This window comes from Lissotriton vulgaris, chromosome 7 (genome assembly GCF_964263255.1).
Source record: "Lissotriton vulgaris chromosome 7, aLisVul1.2, whole genome shotgun sequence".
In the NCBI taxonomy this organism is placed as follows: Eukaryota; Metazoa; Chordata; class Amphibia; order Caudata; family Salamandridae; genus Lissotriton; species Lissotriton vulgaris.
The window spans coordinates 478,596,339-478,616,038 of record NC_141695.1 but is presented as its reverse complement, the minus strand read 5'-3'; the positions used below and the strand labels follow the sequence as shown (position 1 = coordinate 478,616,038).

The following is a 19,700-nucleotide window of genomic DNA, read 5'->3' as shown; positions in this document are numbered from 1 at the left end:
ACAGGCATTGCATCAACTGAAACCGAAGGATTGCCGGCGTTTGTACCTTTTAGCGACGCACAACCTGTCGGAGAATCCTCAGTGCAGCAGAGAGACATTGTTGAACAATTGTCAGCAAAAGACTCGAGAACGAAACATTCAGCTGATCAACAGGACGCTGTCCCTCCAACGGATCCTTTGTTTGACGAACAGACACGTCCTGGGAAAACTCGATACTTTTTACGATCTAGCACTAAAGACTAATAAAAGATCCTGCTTTGCTGTATTGACAACTGCATTATCCCGTTTTCCGTGATCAGTTTGAACATTCGTACCATTGTAATTATTTTGTACATATTCATTGAGTTTTGTTCCTTACACTTTTTTTGCTTCCACAGCTGAGAGATATTGTTTTTGCATACATATATATTGTGCATTGAAGGCCGTAGGGCCGCGCGCGTACTTCCTTCTGGATAGTAGGTCTTGACGCTAGGTTAAAGGCCGTCGGTTCCTGGGAACTCCTAGGGACTGACTATTGCTACACAGAACGAAGTGCGTCAAGAAACGTTGCGGACGGTCGTAGGGAATGGCATTCTCGAAGCTGAATGATTTGGAAGGAGCTCAGGCTCATAGATTCAAGCTGCAGCAACTTAGCCGTACCAAATGTTTTATATTCCAAATATTCGTATTGTTTTTGACTGCTTCTTCATTATTGGCGGGTGGAGTGTATTACACGATGTCTTACTTCTTACCTTCTGCTACACCTACTCCTACCCCTGACCCTACACTTACTTCCACTGTTTCTCCTCATTCCTTTCATATGTTACCCGAACACGAACAGGCTAGACGTGTAGAATTCCGCAACAATTCCTTTATTCAGCTCCTTCATCAGCATCAGTTAGTGGTTAACACTACTAATTGTTGGGTGTGTGGGTTGATGCCACATACTACGGATAAGGGAATTCCATATCTGGTGTTACCGTATAGTTCCCAAGGGTCTGCTCGAGCATTTCAGACAATGTTTCGAAGCGCACTGGGTTTCCACCCCATTCGAGAACCACGTTCTCCCTACTCTGGTCCTACCTCGTATCAAAAACCTTTGTCGATAGCAATAGAGGACCTAGATAGCGATATCTATGATCCCTCGCTTATTCCCGAAGAAGAGATACAAGCCTATAGGGTCCTAAGTAGAGGTGAATATAGTGTGTTCACCAGTGAAAAGCAGCTTAAAAGCTCGCCTCCGATATGGGTCGTACCCCACATTGGTAATTTTTGTCTCATGGGTCGTGGCCGAAGATCGCAAGCCCGACTTGGAGCAAGTGCTTGCACTGAAAATTACATTCTGCCGATGTTCTCGTCCCCTGTGTTTCTGGCTGCCAAGGGTACATACTTTATCTGTTATGATCGTGCATACGCATGGTTGCCCGCTGACTTCATGGGCTCATGCTTCATTGCAAATTTGTTGCCTCCGACGTTCACTGCAGATGCCGATTATCATAAGACTAGAGTTGTGCGAGGCGTAATTAGCGAAGAGGATACTGCCGGTCAAGAGGCAGGAGACTTTTTCAAGGGTTTCCTCCCGCTTTGGGGACCTATGGTTAATAGTAGGAACCTGAGACAGTTGACTCGAGTGGTAGAATCGACAGCTAATATTACTGCCAGTGCCCTTGGTAATATCACCACTGAACTTCAGGCGGATAGACTTATGACGTTACAAAACCGTATGGTTTTAGATGTCATCTTAGTAGATCGAGGTTGGGTATGTAAGGTGATCCATTCGAGCTGCTGCATTTTAATTCCAGATAACGCTCCAACTGTCTATCAAGCCATCTCGAGGTTGCATAAGATCTCCGAATCCATACACGTGGATGTAGTGGATTGGACGCTACTTGGGTGGTTTTGGGGCCTGATGTCGACTTGGGGTTGGAAGATTCTGATGATCATCGGAGTTGTTGTGGTGTTCCTGTTCACATGTTGCCTTTGTGTGCAGTGCGGTCCTGCCTTATGTGGCCTTTGTGCTACAACGTGTATGAGACAGCCACCTGTGACCAAGGGGACTCGGTTGGACAGAGCTATGCTGCAGCAACATCTCGATGGTCTGATGAATATCGAATATGATTCCGACTAGTGCTTGCCTACATGAGGGCAAAAGGAGCGTCTGAGGTTCCGTGACAATTGTAAGTGGTGTTTTCGACTCGCACGAATATGGTCGAGTCTGGTATCTATGAACCGCAAATGACGAGTTTAGTAAGTGTGCGCAGTTTCGCTGTGCTAACTTAAACCGTTTGTTTGTTATGTGGGTTTTTCATCTGTACCCACGGGTTCCATCTTAGATACGGCATCCATTTTGTCTCTTGCCCTTAAGTAGCCAGCGAACGGACGCTGTCCGCTTCGCGACCCTGGGACTCCCAAGATATTTGCGGAAGACACATGTCCTTTAAAAGTGTCTTTATGACGAGGGGGATGATGCTGTAAGGCAGATGGCCCCGCTCGAGGCTCATCTCGCCGTGCCGGTTTATTGTCTCAGCCGTGCATCTCATTAGGCACGTCCCTTTGATGCCTGTATCTCGTGTTTCCCGATACCTCCCCTTTTACACCCTTTCCGATTTCCCCACTGTCTCCGTCTTCCTCTGCACCTGTCTTTGTTCCTATTTCGATCTGTTTACTGCTGATTGGAATGCACTAATGTTGGGAAGATGGGTTTTTACAGTTGGGAACCGCCAAATGTTTCCGCACTTATGTTCCGGACCTTATGTGTATCAAAGTGACCAAAGCGACCCCTCTGGGGGATAATGGTGGGAACCGGGTTGTAAACCTTTGTGTACCATGTTGTCCTATGGGTAAAAACTGTATAAAAGGAGCGATCCACAGAACCAATTTGAAGCAGTCTCCCCAAGTTGCACGAGTTGTACTTGTCGTGATATCTGTGTTCCCTGCAGCAAATAAACCTTGAATCTTTGACGCCGAAGGAAGTGTCCCGTGTCTCTGTCATTCGTACGCCGGAGCAGGTTACCCACAAAGGTTTCAGGTGTTGTGCCCTGGCACCGCTGGGTCTTAAAGAACCCAGTCCTTCAAAGGTGACCTAGACTATGATAGCAGATGGGTCAGGTCCAGGAGAACTAAGTTCAGGAGAACCCAAACTGTAAGAAACAAGAATAAGAGGATTGGGGACAATGGGCACAGAATTTCGAGAAAGAGAAGGACTATAAAAAACAAGAGTAGCATGACCATAGCCATAAGTGCCAGGTAGCTGAGAAGAGGTACACGGGCAGCCAGAGCTAGAAGGAAATGTTCTAATCAATAAACAAAGGACTAATGGGACTAGGAAGATTAGGGCAAAGAGGTTCAGTACTTTGAATACCAGGACCGGGAGGGCCAGGGTAAAGAGGACAAGGAAGATCATGACCAGGATTATCATAGCCTGGTGGTCCAGCCACAGGGCTAGGAGCAGGATGGCCAAGACCATGAAGACCAGCTAAAGAAGAACTATGGTGAGTTTGTGTAGCATCATGAGGACAAGAAGCAGGAAGACCAGAGACAAGATGATCAGAACCAAATACAGGAAGACAGGATCTAGGCCAGTAGGGCCATGGCTGAATAAGTAAGAAAGACGAGGGAGCTGGACAAAGAATATCAGGAGGATCACAAATAGCAGGTCTCAGACCAGAGCAAGGAATATTAGAAGGATATGCACCAATAGGACTAGGAACAAGCTTAGGAGTGCCAGGGGGATAATGACTACAGGACCAAAGGCCAGAGTGCCAAATGGAACAGAAAGACCAGGACCTGGGGAAGCCTGACCAGGGTGAGGAATATCAGGAGGCCCAGAACACCCAGAACAGCCAGTGAGGCTGGAAGATTAAGTGGAATGGACTTGGATGTCCAGAGAGACCAGAACCAAAACCAAAATCATGATGCTCAGAAGGACCCAAACAAAGAGAACCAGTACAGACTGCCATTGACTGTAGTGCCAGAAGGACCAACGGGACAATGCACAGGTCCAGGAGGACCAGGATGATCAAAAGCAGAAATACCAGCCAATGGGACAAGGCCTAGGAGTGCCAGGACACAAGAGGCTAGGTAGACCAAGGGGGCGGCAGGACCAGGATCTGATTTACTGGGAATCAGATGAGAAAGGTGAAAAGGATCAGAAGGACCAGGTTAAATGAATGAGGGTCAATATGATCATTAAAGATAAGAAAGAGCTAGGCGAAGTGTGTCTGAAGGGACCTGAATGTCCAGAAGGATCACAACAAAAAGGTTTAGGCATACAAAGGTCCAAACCAGAGGAACCAGAAAAAAGGTCTAATTGGCATATAACCTGGAAGAGAACATGGACTGGAAAGACCAGGATTAGGAAGGCCAATACTAGGCAAACCAGACTGATAGTGAGAAAGACCAGGAGAACACAACATGAAGAATAAAGAGGAGATGGCCTGGCAACTACAGCCAACAGGACAAGAACAAAGAGAACAATGTGACCAAAACCAACCATTTGCAAATGGTTCTTATTCAGGCTTTCTATATTTCCAATCTATAAAATCCCCCACCTCTTCAACCCATGTATAGATCTGTTAAGTATATACTGAAGAACCAGAGTGTGCAAAGTAAATAAAAAGCCAGGACTGTTACACACTGACCTCTGTGTGTTGAAGATGCAGTCTGATGCTGGCATTGTAGTCTGAGGGTGCATCTGAGGGCACAGGGACTGGAATTTAGCCAAGGAGGTTAAAGGTGGATGGATTGAAATTAGTGTGGTTTGGAAGGATGGCAGAAAGGGTGTAAGAAACCCAGGTTCCTGAAGTCAGGAAAAAATGGATCAAAGGCAATCAGCAACGGAAAGTTCAAGATCATAAGAAGCCTCTGATGAGCAGAAGAGGAGGTAATAGCAGTTCCGAATAGATCATCTCAGATGGCTCAATGAAGGATTCGGTGTTACCCCCAGATCTTTGTGTCATCATCTTTGCATTGACATTTTGATGTGTGTATGTGAGGTGGCTATGTAGCAAGGGCAGGTTTACTAAGTAAGTCATGCAATTCAAGGCAGAAAGACGACTTGCACTACAATGTGTGACAGGGAGAGAGCAGGAATGTCACATATCCACTGAGCTAGGACATATTTCTGCTATCACACTATACTGTTGCACTGCATGCTGCATCACACCAACACAGGCATCCTTGCACCATGGTGCAAGGGTGCTTGCATTACAAGTAGGATTGTTTTATGCAGGAAGAGGACCCTTCTTAAACAAAAACAATGAGACAGTTTTCTCTTTCTATGTATGCTGCAGAATGCAACACGCATAGAGAAGGGAAATAAATCTGGGATTGCATCAAAATTCATGGGTGTATGCATGAGCACGCCAACGTTCACACCAAGTAAAGCTCTACACAGGGTAATGCAAGGCTGTTGTTTTGCGCTGGATTGAGTTACTCTGGGTTTACTAAGCTATGCAGAGCCATGCAAGGTGGCTTTGCATGGCTTGCAAAATCCATTTAAGGGCTTGTTTTGCCTTGTGTCGCATTGCTTGATTCAAGGGTAATTCAGTCCTCAGTAAATCTGCACCTAAGTGCTTAGTAGTAACACTCCTTGTGTGATGAAAGTCTTTGTGCATGCCCCCGAGGGATGGATTTTGCATGGCATGATGGAAAGTAGATACAGCTTACATACACAGAGATAATGTATTACCTGCATCCTTGTGGGTAGAGGTAAAAGACCCAGAAGAATGTGAGAATGGTGAAAAGGCTACCCAAAACATTCTGTGAGGCTCTTTATAGCAAAGGGCTGCTTATTAGTTCTTCCTGAACAACAACATAGGGTAGATGATAGAAGTAAGGGGTAGATCTAAGGTTTCTCTTGTTGAGGGTGTCAAAGTAAGTTTCTTATCAGGGCCACCTGTCTGATGACGCCCAGACAGGTGCTTAATTGTTTCCTTGTTTTGGATACTTATGCTTGTATCCAGCACTATTGTTATTGCTGTGAAAGCTATCATCTAGCGCAAAGGCTCTGTCTGAGTTGTAGACAGAAACTGATATTTGAAAAAGAAACACTCCAACTCAGTTTGGAAACTTCAATGGGAGAACCACATCCACTGTCTGGAAAAAGTGTGTAGGAAAGTGGATTATTAGAAGAGATAAGTATAGAATTACCACTGGTAATTAGGCCACAATCATAATTGAAGGCTCTGTCAAGGTCTCTATAAATGTTTCCCTTGATCAATCCTTAGTAGCTGGCAATAGGCATGCAGGTTTAACTTAGGGACAGGTGTGTAAAGCATTTAAAAACACCATTACACTAAATAAGCAAGACACAATACACAATAAAAAAACAACACCAATTTATAAAAATAGGTTATATTTAAGATAAAAAGGACCCCAAAACTACACAAATCCAAGGTAAGTAACCAGAAATATGAATTTTTGAAGACTAAAAGTGAATCCTGTGCTTAAAAGCAAAGAGCGCTCAAAGGGTTAAAACATGATCACACCAGACTGGGACAAAATCCACAGTTCATGCCACCTACGATGTACACTTCCTTCCGGAAGTGTTTCTTGATACAGAAAAGGAGTCCACGCACCAGCAAAGGGCTTAGATGCTCTGGTGTGCCTCTTGGGGTCTGGACTACAAACCCCACAATGCTCCTTGTCAACTTATGGAACTTCCTCCTGAAGTTCCTCTTGTGAATTCAAAGGGGCAGATTTGCAAGCCCCCTGCGCCGGCATTTACGGCACTGTTAGTGACGCAGCGGCGGCGAAAAAGATGCGCCATGGTGTGGGGTATTTACAACTTGGCGCATCTCCCAGATGCGTCACGTTGTAAAGCCCTGCGCCAGAAGAGGTGTACCATCGCAGTGGGAGGCGTTCCTGCACAGGAACGCCTCCCAAAAGTGGCTGAGTGAAATCTACAAGATTTCACTCAGTCACTTTTGGGCCCATGCTGCGTCAAATCCTGTGCCTGCTTGAAGCAGGCGTAAGGATTGACGCAGCATTGTGCACATAGGGCCCCCCTGATCATTGCTTGAGCTGCGTCGCGCTTGCGAAGCAACTCCAGAAATGCGCCGCTTTTACGGCACAGATGCGTGACGCATCTGTGCCGTTTTTGCCCCATGGTGTGCCGCATTGTAAATGCGGCGCATCAAAGTTGGCGGAGCTGCGGCGCACAATTACTGGCGCATCCCTGCCGATATGCAGGGATGCACCAGTAATTGTAAATCTGCCCCAAAGTGTTCAAAACATCAATTAAAGGGTCTGGAAGCTCAGAGATGGTCCTTGGTATGTTGAGACTTTGTTTCCCACAATGCACCTCTCCAAATCCTTTACATTTCACTGGATTCAGTCCAGCTCATTTGTTCTTGGTGGAGATGATGCAGGTGGAGCTCTTTTAACATGTTGCTTTCAGAAAGTTTACTCCTTCAACTTTCTGAAGCAAGGCAAATTGTTAATGGTGCAGTTCCAAAGTGTGCAGCAGGTGCAGTCTTCTTGTGGTACAGAACAGGGGTTCCAGCAGGGCAGTCCTTCCTCTCTTGATTATTCCATGCAGGGATGTAAGTTACTGTGCAACACTCCCATTTTTATTCACAGTTCCTGAGATTCAAGCAGGGGCATCCCTGACCAATGGGATACAGGGTGCCACCGAGGTGTATGACCACTTCTTCCAAGGTTTGGCATATTCTTGACCCAGCAAGCAATATTCTTCCAAAATCCAAAATGGAAAAATGCTCTACTGGAATATTAGACTGGCTAAGCTAATCCACTGGTGTGGCTACGTTTCCCTAACGCTCCACTTCCAGCCTCTTCACTAATCTAATTATTGGGGCTCCCGTCTGGCGGTGGGGGTCCAGGGTGTGGACGTGAGTTTGTACTGCACTAAACTTTTAATCCCTCATTGAAGACCTGTTTGGCCACTCTACCCCCATCTTGCCTTTTTCAATGCAGCTTGCAGTTCTCCCCCTTCACACCTTATTAAGACAGCTTGGCTCAGCCTGGCAGAGAATGACCAAGCTGAGCAGGGCTGCTGGAAGGCTGGATTTTGACTTACAGAAAAGAAAGTTCTATAACTTCTTGTCAGTGATTGTTTTAATAAATCTAACAGTGGCAAGTTGTTGGATGTATTCTAACTACCATTTCTGATACTATGGAGTATATGTTAGCTCCTTTCTTTCACGAGTTATACTTTAATAAATGAATCCCTGGTTAGCCTATGGAGCCATTGTTCTATAATGGAGACAAAACATTTGACCGTTTTTCCCTCACCAGGGCATATAAAACAACTTTTATACTGTCCGTACTTAAAGTTACAAGGCACCCTTCCCCTAGGGCACATAGTGGAGACCTTAGGGGTGACTTACATGTAAAGTAGCTTTAATTCCAAAGTCGAATTTGCATATAATTTATTTTTAAAAGCAGCCTGCAAAGCATTGCTGGCTTTTAAAGTGACAACAGGCAGCATAGCAGTGCATACGTAAGTGCATTAAATCTGCTAGAACTTTAAATCTACATGCTCTACCATATACAAGGGACTTACAGTTAGCTTGTCAGTACCAATTGTAGTTATACCTACATACTATGTACTTTTAAGCAGAGCACAAGCACTAGGTCTGGTTAGCAGAGCCCAAGGCACAATCAGAGTCAGAAAATCAGCATCTAGTAGTCAATCAATCAATACTCTACTTCAGTAGTCAAAATGGGGGCAAGCAAGTTGTGGTTTATCACAATGAGTATTAAAGTGGAATTGTGAAATGATCGATCAGTAGGTCTCAAGAATAGAGGTAACAAAATGTCACTATTTATTCAGGACCCGAGGCACCAAGGTACTTACGTATAGTGAAGTTATGAATGTGGAGTCTTTGCACTTGGGGTTGAATCTCTGCATGGCGCACTTCAGAGAGTGCGCCATGCGGAGATTCCTCCAAGAGTTCACAGACTCTACCACAAGTGTGGAGTCTCCGTACTCGTAACTTCACTACACCTATGTACCTTTGTGAATTGGGCTCTCACTGTCTTACTTCTTACAATAATTTTAGTAATGTGAATGAATAAAAACATCTGAGAGTTTGCTTTCTTCTATGTCTTTGATGCCTATATGTCTTTATCAAATATAAGGGGACAATGCATTCATATTCCAGTGACAATTAGTTCAATTAATTATACTCCCAGTCCTTCACTTGTGACTTCTTAACAGAATACTTCCTTTGATGGCATGACATAGCACTTGCATTTGAAGAAAGGACTTCATACCATCTACCGTATTTAGAGTAAAACATGGCAGTAAGGGAAAGGAACAAAAATAATGACCTCATCACCCTCTGAGAAATTTCCCAGCATCTAGGACCATTAATTTTTTAGTTTTTCAAAACCAAACTCCTACTTTGGGAGCTTGCTTTAGAAAACAATCATTTTTGTTAAAGTTTGCTAGATGACCAGCATATCTGACTACGGCCTTTCAAATGTTTTTTAGTGCATAGATAGGAACCACCATTACAGCAGTTCCTGTCAATGTAAAGAGTTGTCATCAAGGCCCTCCGGATGTCAGAGATATTGTCCTCAGTGATCCTGACAGAGCTAAATCAAGTCCTTGTTTTTTTTTTACATCTGCCATGAGATTTGAATGAAGCTTCTCAATTATAGTGTGTTGGTCACTTCATAGGGGCCCTATGCAAATGTTTCTGCTTTGATGAAAGCACCCTAAATATTAGATGGGTCTATGCTACTGAGATACAACATTTCCATTTCTGGTTTTTGCTTTTACAAATCATCATTTTCAGTTGTTTCATTGTGATTTGTTCATTTGAACAGAAACAGAAATAATAATTCCAGAATGTATGATTTACTGCAGAAGAAGAGGTGTTCTCTTAACATGGAGTCTTTTGGTCCTTGTACATTCCCATGGTTTTGTGAGTAAGAATGTGTGTATAGCCTTAGAACAGTTTGAGCTAGTCTTGTAAATGTTCGAATCATCTTTATTATTAGTCATATCTGCAGGTACATGTAAAGGAGTAGGAGCCTTTTTGGAGCAGGGGATAGCTCCATAAAAGACCTCCCAAGTCGCTTGTCTTTGCCCAAGGTGTAATAGAGTGGCATTCTGTGCCATTTCTGTTAAAATAGCTTGGGAACATTAAAACATTTAGGACTGGCTCCACAATCATTATGGGATTACAATTCTGCCTGCCGCCCCAGTGGGCTCTGTGAGCCCATTAGAAGTGGGGTGGAATCCCCCTATGGTTTTCCTCTGACAGCATGTATTGTAATACGGCGGTCGGAGCAAAACCATTGATGTCAGGCAGAAAGCCTCTGACTAGCTGTCGAATGGCTTTCCACCCAAAATCATAATCAGACCGTAAGTCTTTGTTATTTATATTGAGCAACTAAAAGTTTGACATTGAGACAGGTGCAGTGCTCTATTGCATACCAGTTTAGTGTGGGGCTGCTGTTTTCCTACAAGGCCAGGCTCTGTGTGTGAGACCCCAGTTAGGTATTTGGTGGAGTACTTAATGGTGGAGAAACAATCCCTCTGGACTTCTATACATCTCTTTCTGCCTGCACTGTTTCACAGGGCTACCATGATAAAAATTTATTTTTTATAACTGGGGCAGTGTGTGATGTATTCCATGTGATTATAGTCATACTTATGAGTATCCATACTGAAAATCATAACCCCTAAAATAAGAATTAAACATTGTGTGACAATATGTACTAAACATACACTACCCAAATGCATACAACTTAAGCAACACATATTATACTGTGACCATCATCATATGCCAATAGCAGAAAGCATTGGCACAAACTGTTTGGGGACCCTAGGCCATGAAGGTATGGTGAACAGTTGTTCGCTGTGCACCAATAAAATATTATTTTAGGTGCCACAACAGCAATTATTTTGACTTTGAATTCAGTGCATAGTTTAATGCCTAAACAGATTTACAGAGGATCTAATTATGTAACTATATGACAAAAAAGGCAGAGAACTATGAGGTTCATTATGATGGCGGGCGGATCTCCACCACACGGCCGGTGGTGGCGATCCGCCTGCCATCACAACATAATTTACCCGCTGTCATAATACTATGGCGGGGGTTCCGCGGTGGACGGAAAGTCCGTCCGCCGCTTTTCCCTGGTCAGCAATCGTCACGATTGCCGGCCGGGCGGAAAAAGCCCACAATATGATGGTTGCGGTGGGTATGCCTTTCCATGGCAGAGACTCCGCCATGGAAAGGCATAGGGGATATGCCTTCGGGGGCCCATATGCACAAGGTGGCAGGCACCGTGCCATGCCTGACACTTTGTGCATGGCAATACACAACTTGGGATTTCAACATTGAGTAAGGTGCTGCAGCCAGCAGCAACATCCGCAATGTTAATGTACCAGGATGCACCCGCCAGTGTGGCGGGGGCATCCTATTAGGGTGGGCGGGACGGGTGCACCTATGGCAGACAGTCCCACTCCCAACCCCTATGTCTCTGAGCTAGAATCGTTTTTTTATGATAAATGAATGAAACCAAGTTGCAAGTTAGCTATTGAGCCTTAAAAACATACACACTCCCATTGAATTGTTTTGTGCCTCGTTAATAATGGATACACTTTATTGCACTTTCTGAATTCACAGACTCATTGGTAGATCAATATTGCATCATACCAACACTATAAAATCATATTGTGATTTATTTTTTCATGTTGTTCTTATCCCTAAGCAATTAACGAGCCTTCAAAAATCTACCTAATGGATTCTGGAGTAGGCATGATGACTCCTTTCCCACTGGCATTCCAAAGTCCACGTAACACAACATGTATACTCAACTTTGATTGCTGGCCACTGGATCCTTTTATGGTAAATATAGAGTATTATTTGACAGTACATTTTGCACATAGTCTGTTTGTATCTTCTTTTTTCTTTCTTTTTGCCATGCATCATTCCTATTCATAGCTCAATCCCCTCCTTGCACTGAAAATGTAATTTCTTTTCTTTTATCCCACATCCCTGTACCTCCGGAAGCAAAGTCAAGAATTCCACTGAACAGGGGCAGTGGGAGCTAAAACAGTCCTCTGTACCTTTAATTGAGCCTGTATTTACATAGATTGTGCATGATAATTAAAGTCAAAGTTGATATGTTTCAATTACACTTTGTAGGCACAGTGGGCCTGATTCACAAAAAGTCTCTGCACTCGTGGCGAAGGCTCCGCATTTGTGGTGGGATCTCCATACTCCTGGTTGCATCTCCACAATGAGGAACTGCAATGTGGAGATCCCACCACCAGTGAGCAGATACCACCATGACTGTGGATCCTCCATTACGAGTGTGAATGGTCTTTATGAATCAGTTACAGTGTGTTTTTTGTTTTACAAAGACAAAAATGTAATTGAAGCTCAATGAAATGTACTGGCTTCATTAGGAGGTCATTGAGGATTTATATCCACAACTAATAAGTGAAGTGAAACCAGAATAGTTTTGAGATGCTAAAATACCATTGTAAATTAAATTTGAATCTCAATACTGAAACTTGTCAAAGGCCCACTATTACAGAAAAAAAGCTTTGCGCCCTCTGAAAAATTTTGAGATGGCCACGCAGCTAGGATAATGGAAAGCCTACTTTGTGAATGCGTCATAGTTTTCTGTTGAACCACCCACATCCCCAGCACTGTGCAATCCCCAATGACTACCTATGTCTGAGGTGTCAAAGACACAAGATGCATTGATGGATCCACTTGGCAAATTCAAAATTATCAATCGCAACTTTAAGATGGAACCCAGAGCCTCTAGCAAGGGGAGTAGGAAGACCTCTATGTGCATCATTCCTGGTGGGGTATACAGAGACAGAAACCCTTTGAAGGACAGAGGAGATGGGTCCCTGAAAAGAACAACACAGCAGCTCCAAGATGGTGCTTGGTGCCTCCATTAATGGAGAACTCCTAGGGTGAAGCACCCACAATATGCTGCCCCAGGCAACAGCCTGCGCTGAAAAATACCTGTTGCAGGAGGGAATTGGAGCTGCTCTAATAATAAAAAGCCAAACAGACAGAACCTCTCACCCCATTCCACCCTGAGAATCATCATTACAAGACTGGCCATTGTGAAGGTAAGAGAAAGATACTGCATGGTGCAAAGACAATAACCCATAGTGGGAGAGACATGAGTGAATCCTGCACCAGAAACAGGGCACTATGATTTCTTACTGATGATATACTGTGTGACCCTTCTGGGGCCCATGTGACCAAAAGTCAAATAGAAGCAATTGAAGCTGGAGGGCCTTCTAATAGTCTGTGTCAAAAAGCAACACTTTGAGATATTCTTGGTCTGTGCGAATGGGAACAGTATGTGTGACTGATGTGTTATTGGAAGGAATTGCGCTGCAGCAATGATCACAGAGTCCACCATGCTTTGGCCACGGAATCGTGAAATGTAACTCTGCTAAAGAAGTGTGACCCATACAAGGGTATAGGGCACAAGTGATATCAAACTCCATTGAAAATTACGCTTATTATTTGAGGTATTACACATATATTGCATTCTGCACTCCTCCGCTTGGCTGATTTTCTGTATACCTTATTGCCAGGATTGAGAAGGAAAAAGAGCCGCAGGCCAACATACTGTAGGGATATACAGAATATTGAAGAGCATCAATGTAAATTTGAAGCAACTTCATCGTAGCTCAAACGAGCAGCTGCTCTGTAGATGCAACAATCTTGCAATGGAAGGCCTATTCCATGGGAAGTATAGTAAAACTCTCCAAGTCTAAGAGTGTTAAGACAATGAAACAAGGCATTTTAAATGGGTATCTCCATCAGTCATTCACATTGGACCATATAAAAATCAAGGTTTAAGTACATGTAAAATGGAGATATCAACACAGCCTCATACTATTGCTAAAATCGTATCCTGCCTTTCAGAACACGTTTTGAATACAGCCAAATGAATGAGACAAGAAGGATCAAGAACACTGTAGACAAAATTAAATATTGGTTATGATGTCATAATTTTCTCTGGAAGAATGTATGTTATATGATGTGAGAATACAAGAGACAATTTATTTCGTAGACACTATTGTCTCCTTTTCAGAGGTAACCAGTCTCTATATGTTCAGTTAACCCAATAGTGACGTAAATGAACTCCAGGTAGAGATAGACCTTCCATTTGCCTTCTGCTGGACTGGCAATGGGCTAGTAAGAAATTGTGAAGACAATTGTGGAAGATGTAAAGATTGTCAAAGGAATAACCTAATGAGACAACTAAGACCTTTGCAGGAAACACACCTAATCAGAACTAGTCATCACACATGGTGTTAAATACTAGTTCTGATCAGCTGGTATTAGAGTAAAATTATTGATGCATTAAACAGAAGGAATAAGAGGAGATGCACCAAAATGTATCCAGGGGTCAAGAGGGGTTTGGCATTTTCATGTGAGAATTCAGGAAACTAAGAAGATTTGCAGATTTTCAGGGGACCAGAGGAGTTTGACAGTTTAATGGGAGAATGCAGAAAACTAAGATCAAAGCATAGCATTATCTGCTGGTCATTCCATGCCAGGATCAGAAAGAAATCTAATAAAGGTGGGTAACCCAATATACCCTTGCAGGCTCGGGCAAATACTGTAATTGAAAAGGTTCCGGCAAGTGAATTTATTCAAGTCAAAATTCACAGAACTCAGATTGACAAACTAATTGTATCAATTTATCTGGCCCAACCTTATTGGAATCTGTACAAAATATTTTCTTACTTTGTCTTGTTGTGACATAAAAGAACAATCAAGTGAAAGAAAAATCAGAATAACAACAGCAACACAGGAAATCTTTTATATCAAAAAGATTGTTTTATATATGTAAATATTTGTAGTTTCAAAGGGTACAAATAATTTCTTAGACTTAATCACAGATTAAAATGCAAAAGGAATAAACAAATTGTCCTACTTAACATCTGAGTACAAAAGTCCAATCAAATAAATCTAATGGCAAATGACTCCTGTTTCCTTTACAGTGAGGGTCACTAATTAAAAAACAATATAGAAATGGATTTAGCAGTCGACGTTTCGGTCTTTTGTTCGTGACTTTCAACACCTTCTTCAGGACAGCATATATTTAGACGTAACGGTGACCACTTCTGAGAGTTGATTTTAACAGAAGTTCCATAGAGTTATTTACAACGGAAAATTGGCCCTCACAGTCTTCTGTATTGATATTTCTTCTGGCTTATTTTTCGAGGAACTTTTGTTTGCAGCTTCTAGTTCTTTTTATGGTACTGATTGCTGCTTTGGCATCAGTGCATTTCGAACTCGAAAGACTGTGGAGCATCGAAAGGAATACTTTCCGTGAATACTCTTTGGAGATTTAATGGCAAGTGAGAAGTGACTTCGTACCATAAAAAGAAATAGAAGCTGCAAACATGGGGTCCGTAGCGACGCCTGACCTCTGCTGTTCCCTGGCTGGAGCTCCGGTAGCAGGTTCCGGTGCCCCGCGCTCGATTCTGGGTGCCTGGCGTCCCGGGAGCGGAGAGGCCTAGCTGCGGTGGCGGAAGCCGGGGACTGGAATTTGGCAGTGACCCGGCCTGGATAGAGGGCGGACCTTGCCTCGGGGTGTCTTCTGGGGCCTGAACAACTTCAGGGGCCGGCGATGTGGGGATGCCTGGGCTCTGCCGCTGCTAGCTGACAGTGGCAGTGGGCGGAGCGGCTGCCTCAAGGCGGAGCAGACGGCCGGGGAACCTTGGAAGCCCCACGGACGGCGGAGGCGGCTAGCCTGGTGAGGTGGGGCTGGCGGCGACGCGGTGGGCCGGGTGTGCGGAGGCCCCCGCTTCAAGTACTGTATAGCGTTGGGACCCCCAGGCCCACTGACTCCGGTCGGGAGCCTGGGTGACAGAGCCTGTGGAGGACTGGGAGCTGTGAGCTGCGGCTGTACTGTGCTTTGAAGACGTCGGAGACCGTGGTGTGACACATCCCTGGGCCCCCTCAATGAACTGTGGCACTGGAGCATAGAGAGACGAGGTGTGGCGGAGCGGCCTTCACGGATCTTCGGTCGCCGCGGTGGTCGCACTGGAGCATCGCCGCCTGGAGATGGCCTCAGACACAGTAGGAGGTAGACCCTTGGGGCCCCTTGGTGGATGAGCAGTGGAGTAGGGATCGACGTGGGAAGGCAGACGGGGGCTCATCAATTCTCCTGACGATACCTGGGGCCGCCCCTGGGAGGCGGGGGGTGCCTTGGTGCCTGGCTGTGGTGGGCCCCTCCCCGGCTTGGCTGGGCCTTCAGTTGCCTTCAGTTGCCCCCGCTGCATGGATGCTGGTGGTGGCGGCGGCGGTCGGGTGAGCGCCCCCTATCCACGTGAGTGCTGGCTGGGACAGTGCCTAGTGGAGAGGCCGGCCTGTAATTGGCGGCCATGACGAGAGGGAAGGGAGGCGCGGCGCTCCAGGGGCCCATTGACAAATACACAGAGCCTGGTGGGGGAGCTGGAGCATCTGAGGGACGACAGGAGCACGGCCCGGACAATGCTGCCCTAATGGCGGTGATCACACAGTCCCGCGATACGCTTTGGGTGCAAATTGGAGCGGTGGAGGCTGATGTTTCCCTTCTGCAGTAGGACCTGCGCAATGCTGTTTCTCTCATCACGGAGGCGGATGGAAGAATCTCGGGCGTGGAAGACGATGTCGCTACTCTGAAACGGCAAGTGGCCAAGATGGAGGGGGTCCAGAAGGGTCTGGCCCTGTGGGTCGAGGAAGCGGAAAGGCGCGCTCGGCGCAACAATCAACGCTTTGTTGGCTTCCCGGAGGGCTGCGAGAAGGGTGACATGGAGGCTTTCTTGACCCGCTGGTTGGAGGGCTTGTTCCCCCCGGATACTTTGTCCCGTTGCTTTGTAGTGGAGCGGGCTCACCGGGCTCTCACCCAGAAACCACCGGAGGGGGCCCGCCCACGACCGGTTATTGCAAAACTGCTGAACTACCATGACCGCGATTTATCTTGAAGCAGGCTAGGCTTCGGGAACCGCTTTTATTTGAGAACGCTCGCATTATAGTCTTCCCGGATTCTACTTCCAGGCAGCTAAAGCCCGTCTTCGTGAACTCAAGCTCCCATATGCTCTCCTCTTCCCAGCTCGCCTGCGGGTAGTGTTCTAATCGCGCACGCATTTCTTTGAGACGCGGAGGAGGTTTTCCAGTGGACTGTCAAAACTGTGCTGGTGCGGCGGCATACCCCGCCTAGACAGCATGCTGACTCCTCAGATGGGGGAGCTCCTTCTGGGAACAATTGGAGTTCCCGCCGGGAGGGGAGCTGGCGGTCCAGGTCACGGCAGTCCTCTGTGCCTGCAGGGGCAGTGGACTCGAGACCCTCGGTATCCGAACATTGAGCAGTGTTTTTGGGTTTGGTTTGCTATGTATGTTCTGCGATGCTCTGCTTAGGCCCTGTATACTGCCAAGGTTTGGTTCTGTTCTTGAATTGCTGGCTGTGGGGGCAGAAAGGTTTTTGATGTGGGCCGCTTTCTTCCCTCCCCCCTTTTTCTTAGAGGTTGGTGGCGGGTGGGGGTAGATCTTGGTGCTATGGCTTGTTGGGAGGGGATCCATTGGCGGGGGGCCTCAGGACCTGTGTTGGGCCCCCGGCCCCACCCACCTAGCAGCGACAGATACTTCAACGGTTCTGAGGAATGGGGGCGGGGGTTGGGATAGGGAGTTTCTGGTTTGGGGGGGTCTGGTTGGGGTTGGGGGAGCGTTACACAGCTTGGGGGGGCCCAGATATTCGAGCTCTGTTCTGTCCCTTTGTCTGAATGTCCATATATTCTGTGAAGTGCCTCTAAGATGATGCCTTGCGTTGATGTGCCCCCTGGGGCTCCGGGCACCCTGCGTGTCCTTAGCTGGAATGTTCGGGGTCCTTTGGATAAGATCAAGTGAGGGGCTGTGCTGCGGCTATTGAAGCGCCTAGGGGCTGATATCCTTCTGCTCCAGGAAACACACTATTGGGTACGAAGGTGCTGTGCTTGCAAAGGTTTGGCTACCAACAGGTTTAACATACTGGGTTTGCACGGGGTTCCAGGGGTGTTGCTACCCTTGTCCATCATAGGGTCCCTTACACTCACACGAGACTCTGGCAGGATGCGCAGGGGCGGTATGTAGTGATACAGGGTGTGGTGGGAGGAGTTCCCGTAGTCTTGGGTTGCGTATATGCCCCACCGCCTTTTCAATGGTCCCTTATAGAGTAGCTTTATGCTGTTTGGGATGATATCCCGGATGTGCTGATGGCAATTGGTGGTGACTGGAATGATGTCATGGATGCGGCTAGGGACAGATTCCAGTGGAGGGATGAGGTGCTGGTGGGCCGCCCTTCGAAGCTGCAGGGATTTGTGGCTGGTATGGACTGGATTGATTCATGGAGGCATACTCATGGTGCTACGCGCGAATATACGTATGTTTCGGCAGTGCATGGGTCCTTCTCGAGGCTTGACTACATTTTCATTCCCAGGGCGAGGGTGAGATGCCTAGAGTCGGCGACAATCCATCCCCGGGGTCTCTCGGATCATTCCCCAGTGTCAGTGGAGTTACAGCTGGGTTGGGGGAGACAGCCGCTTCGGTGGCGTATGTCGGGGTGGCATCTTCAGCAGGAGGACTACAGGTGACATGTACGCGAGGCGCTGTCAGCATAGCTTGCTTCTAACGTGGGCTCTGTCGAGGGGGCCACGACGCTATGGGAAGCCCTGAAACCCACATTGAGGGGTGTAGACATCGCCTGGTGTGTGGAAGCGCAGAGGCGGAAACGGGAGGCCCTGATGCATGCAGAGGCTGAGGTAGAGGCCTTGGAGTGCTGTAGTAGATGATCGGGGGCGGCTTGTGATTTGAGCCAACTCCTGCTGGCACAGCAGTCCTACTTCGCGCTGCTTATGGACGAGGCTTGTCAGGTATGGCTAGCCACACGTAGTAGAATCTGCCAGTGGGGAGATAAGTCCAGCAAATTGTTGCATAGGCTATGTCAAGGGGCTTTTTATGTGCAGCAGTTACCAGGGCTGATGGATGATGCAGAGGAACAGTTGACGGATCCCGGTAGTCTGGCCGATAGCTTTGCGCGGTACTATGAGAAGCTCTATGCCCCACGGGAGTGCCTCCTGCCTGCCCATATTGATAATTTCCTGGCGGACCTGCCTCCTAAGGCGGTGTGAGATGATGCACACGATAAGTTAGACCTTCCCTTGACAGCAGAGGAACTGGGCACTGCACTGGGAGAGCTAAACCCCCCGGTCCGAAGGGGTTCCCCAGTGAATTCTTTAAGATATATAATACCCAACTGGCCCCTCACTATCGGGTGGCCCTGGAGGAGGCTAGGGATCAGGGCAGGCTTCCCCCAGATTGGCAGCAAGCGGAGGTGGTGATATTCCACAAGCCGGGATGACCCCCTGAACACCATTCCTCTTATCGCCCCATCTCACTTCTCAACGTGGAAGCCAAAGTGATGGCCGAGGCGTTGGCCAATAGGCTCCTCCTGTATATATCAAACCTGGTCCATCCCGATCAGGCTGATTTTATGCCACAAAGGGCAACCAGACACAACATTAGACGGGCTCACGTGGCGATGGAGGCGATTAGGGACACGGGGCAGCAGGCGGGGCTTCTGTTGGCCAATATCGACAGAGCGTTTGATTCCCTTAGTTGGGTATATTTGTTTTCATTACTCCCGCGGCTTAACCTGGGCCCCCGCTTCCTCTCTTTTATACATCTCTCTTGTATACAGACCTGACAGCTTCGGTTCGGATAGCGGGAGCG

The 19,700-nt window shown here is 46.6% G+C and overlaps 1 protein-coding gene across 1 annotated transcript in view; it reads left to right on the top strand.

Moving 5' to 3' along the window:
• LOC147701912 (cytosolic phospholipase A2 gamma-like) overlaps positions 1–19,700 on the top strand; it is a 956,977-nt gene that overhangs the window by 759,453 nt on the left and 177,824 nt on the right. The window contains exon 15 of the mRNA XM_086930542.1: positions 11,671–11,807. Within this exon, the coding sequence (XP_086786668.1) occupies positions 11,671–11,807 (137 nt within the window). The remainder of the gene's footprint in view (positions 1–11,670; positions 11,808–19,700) is intronic.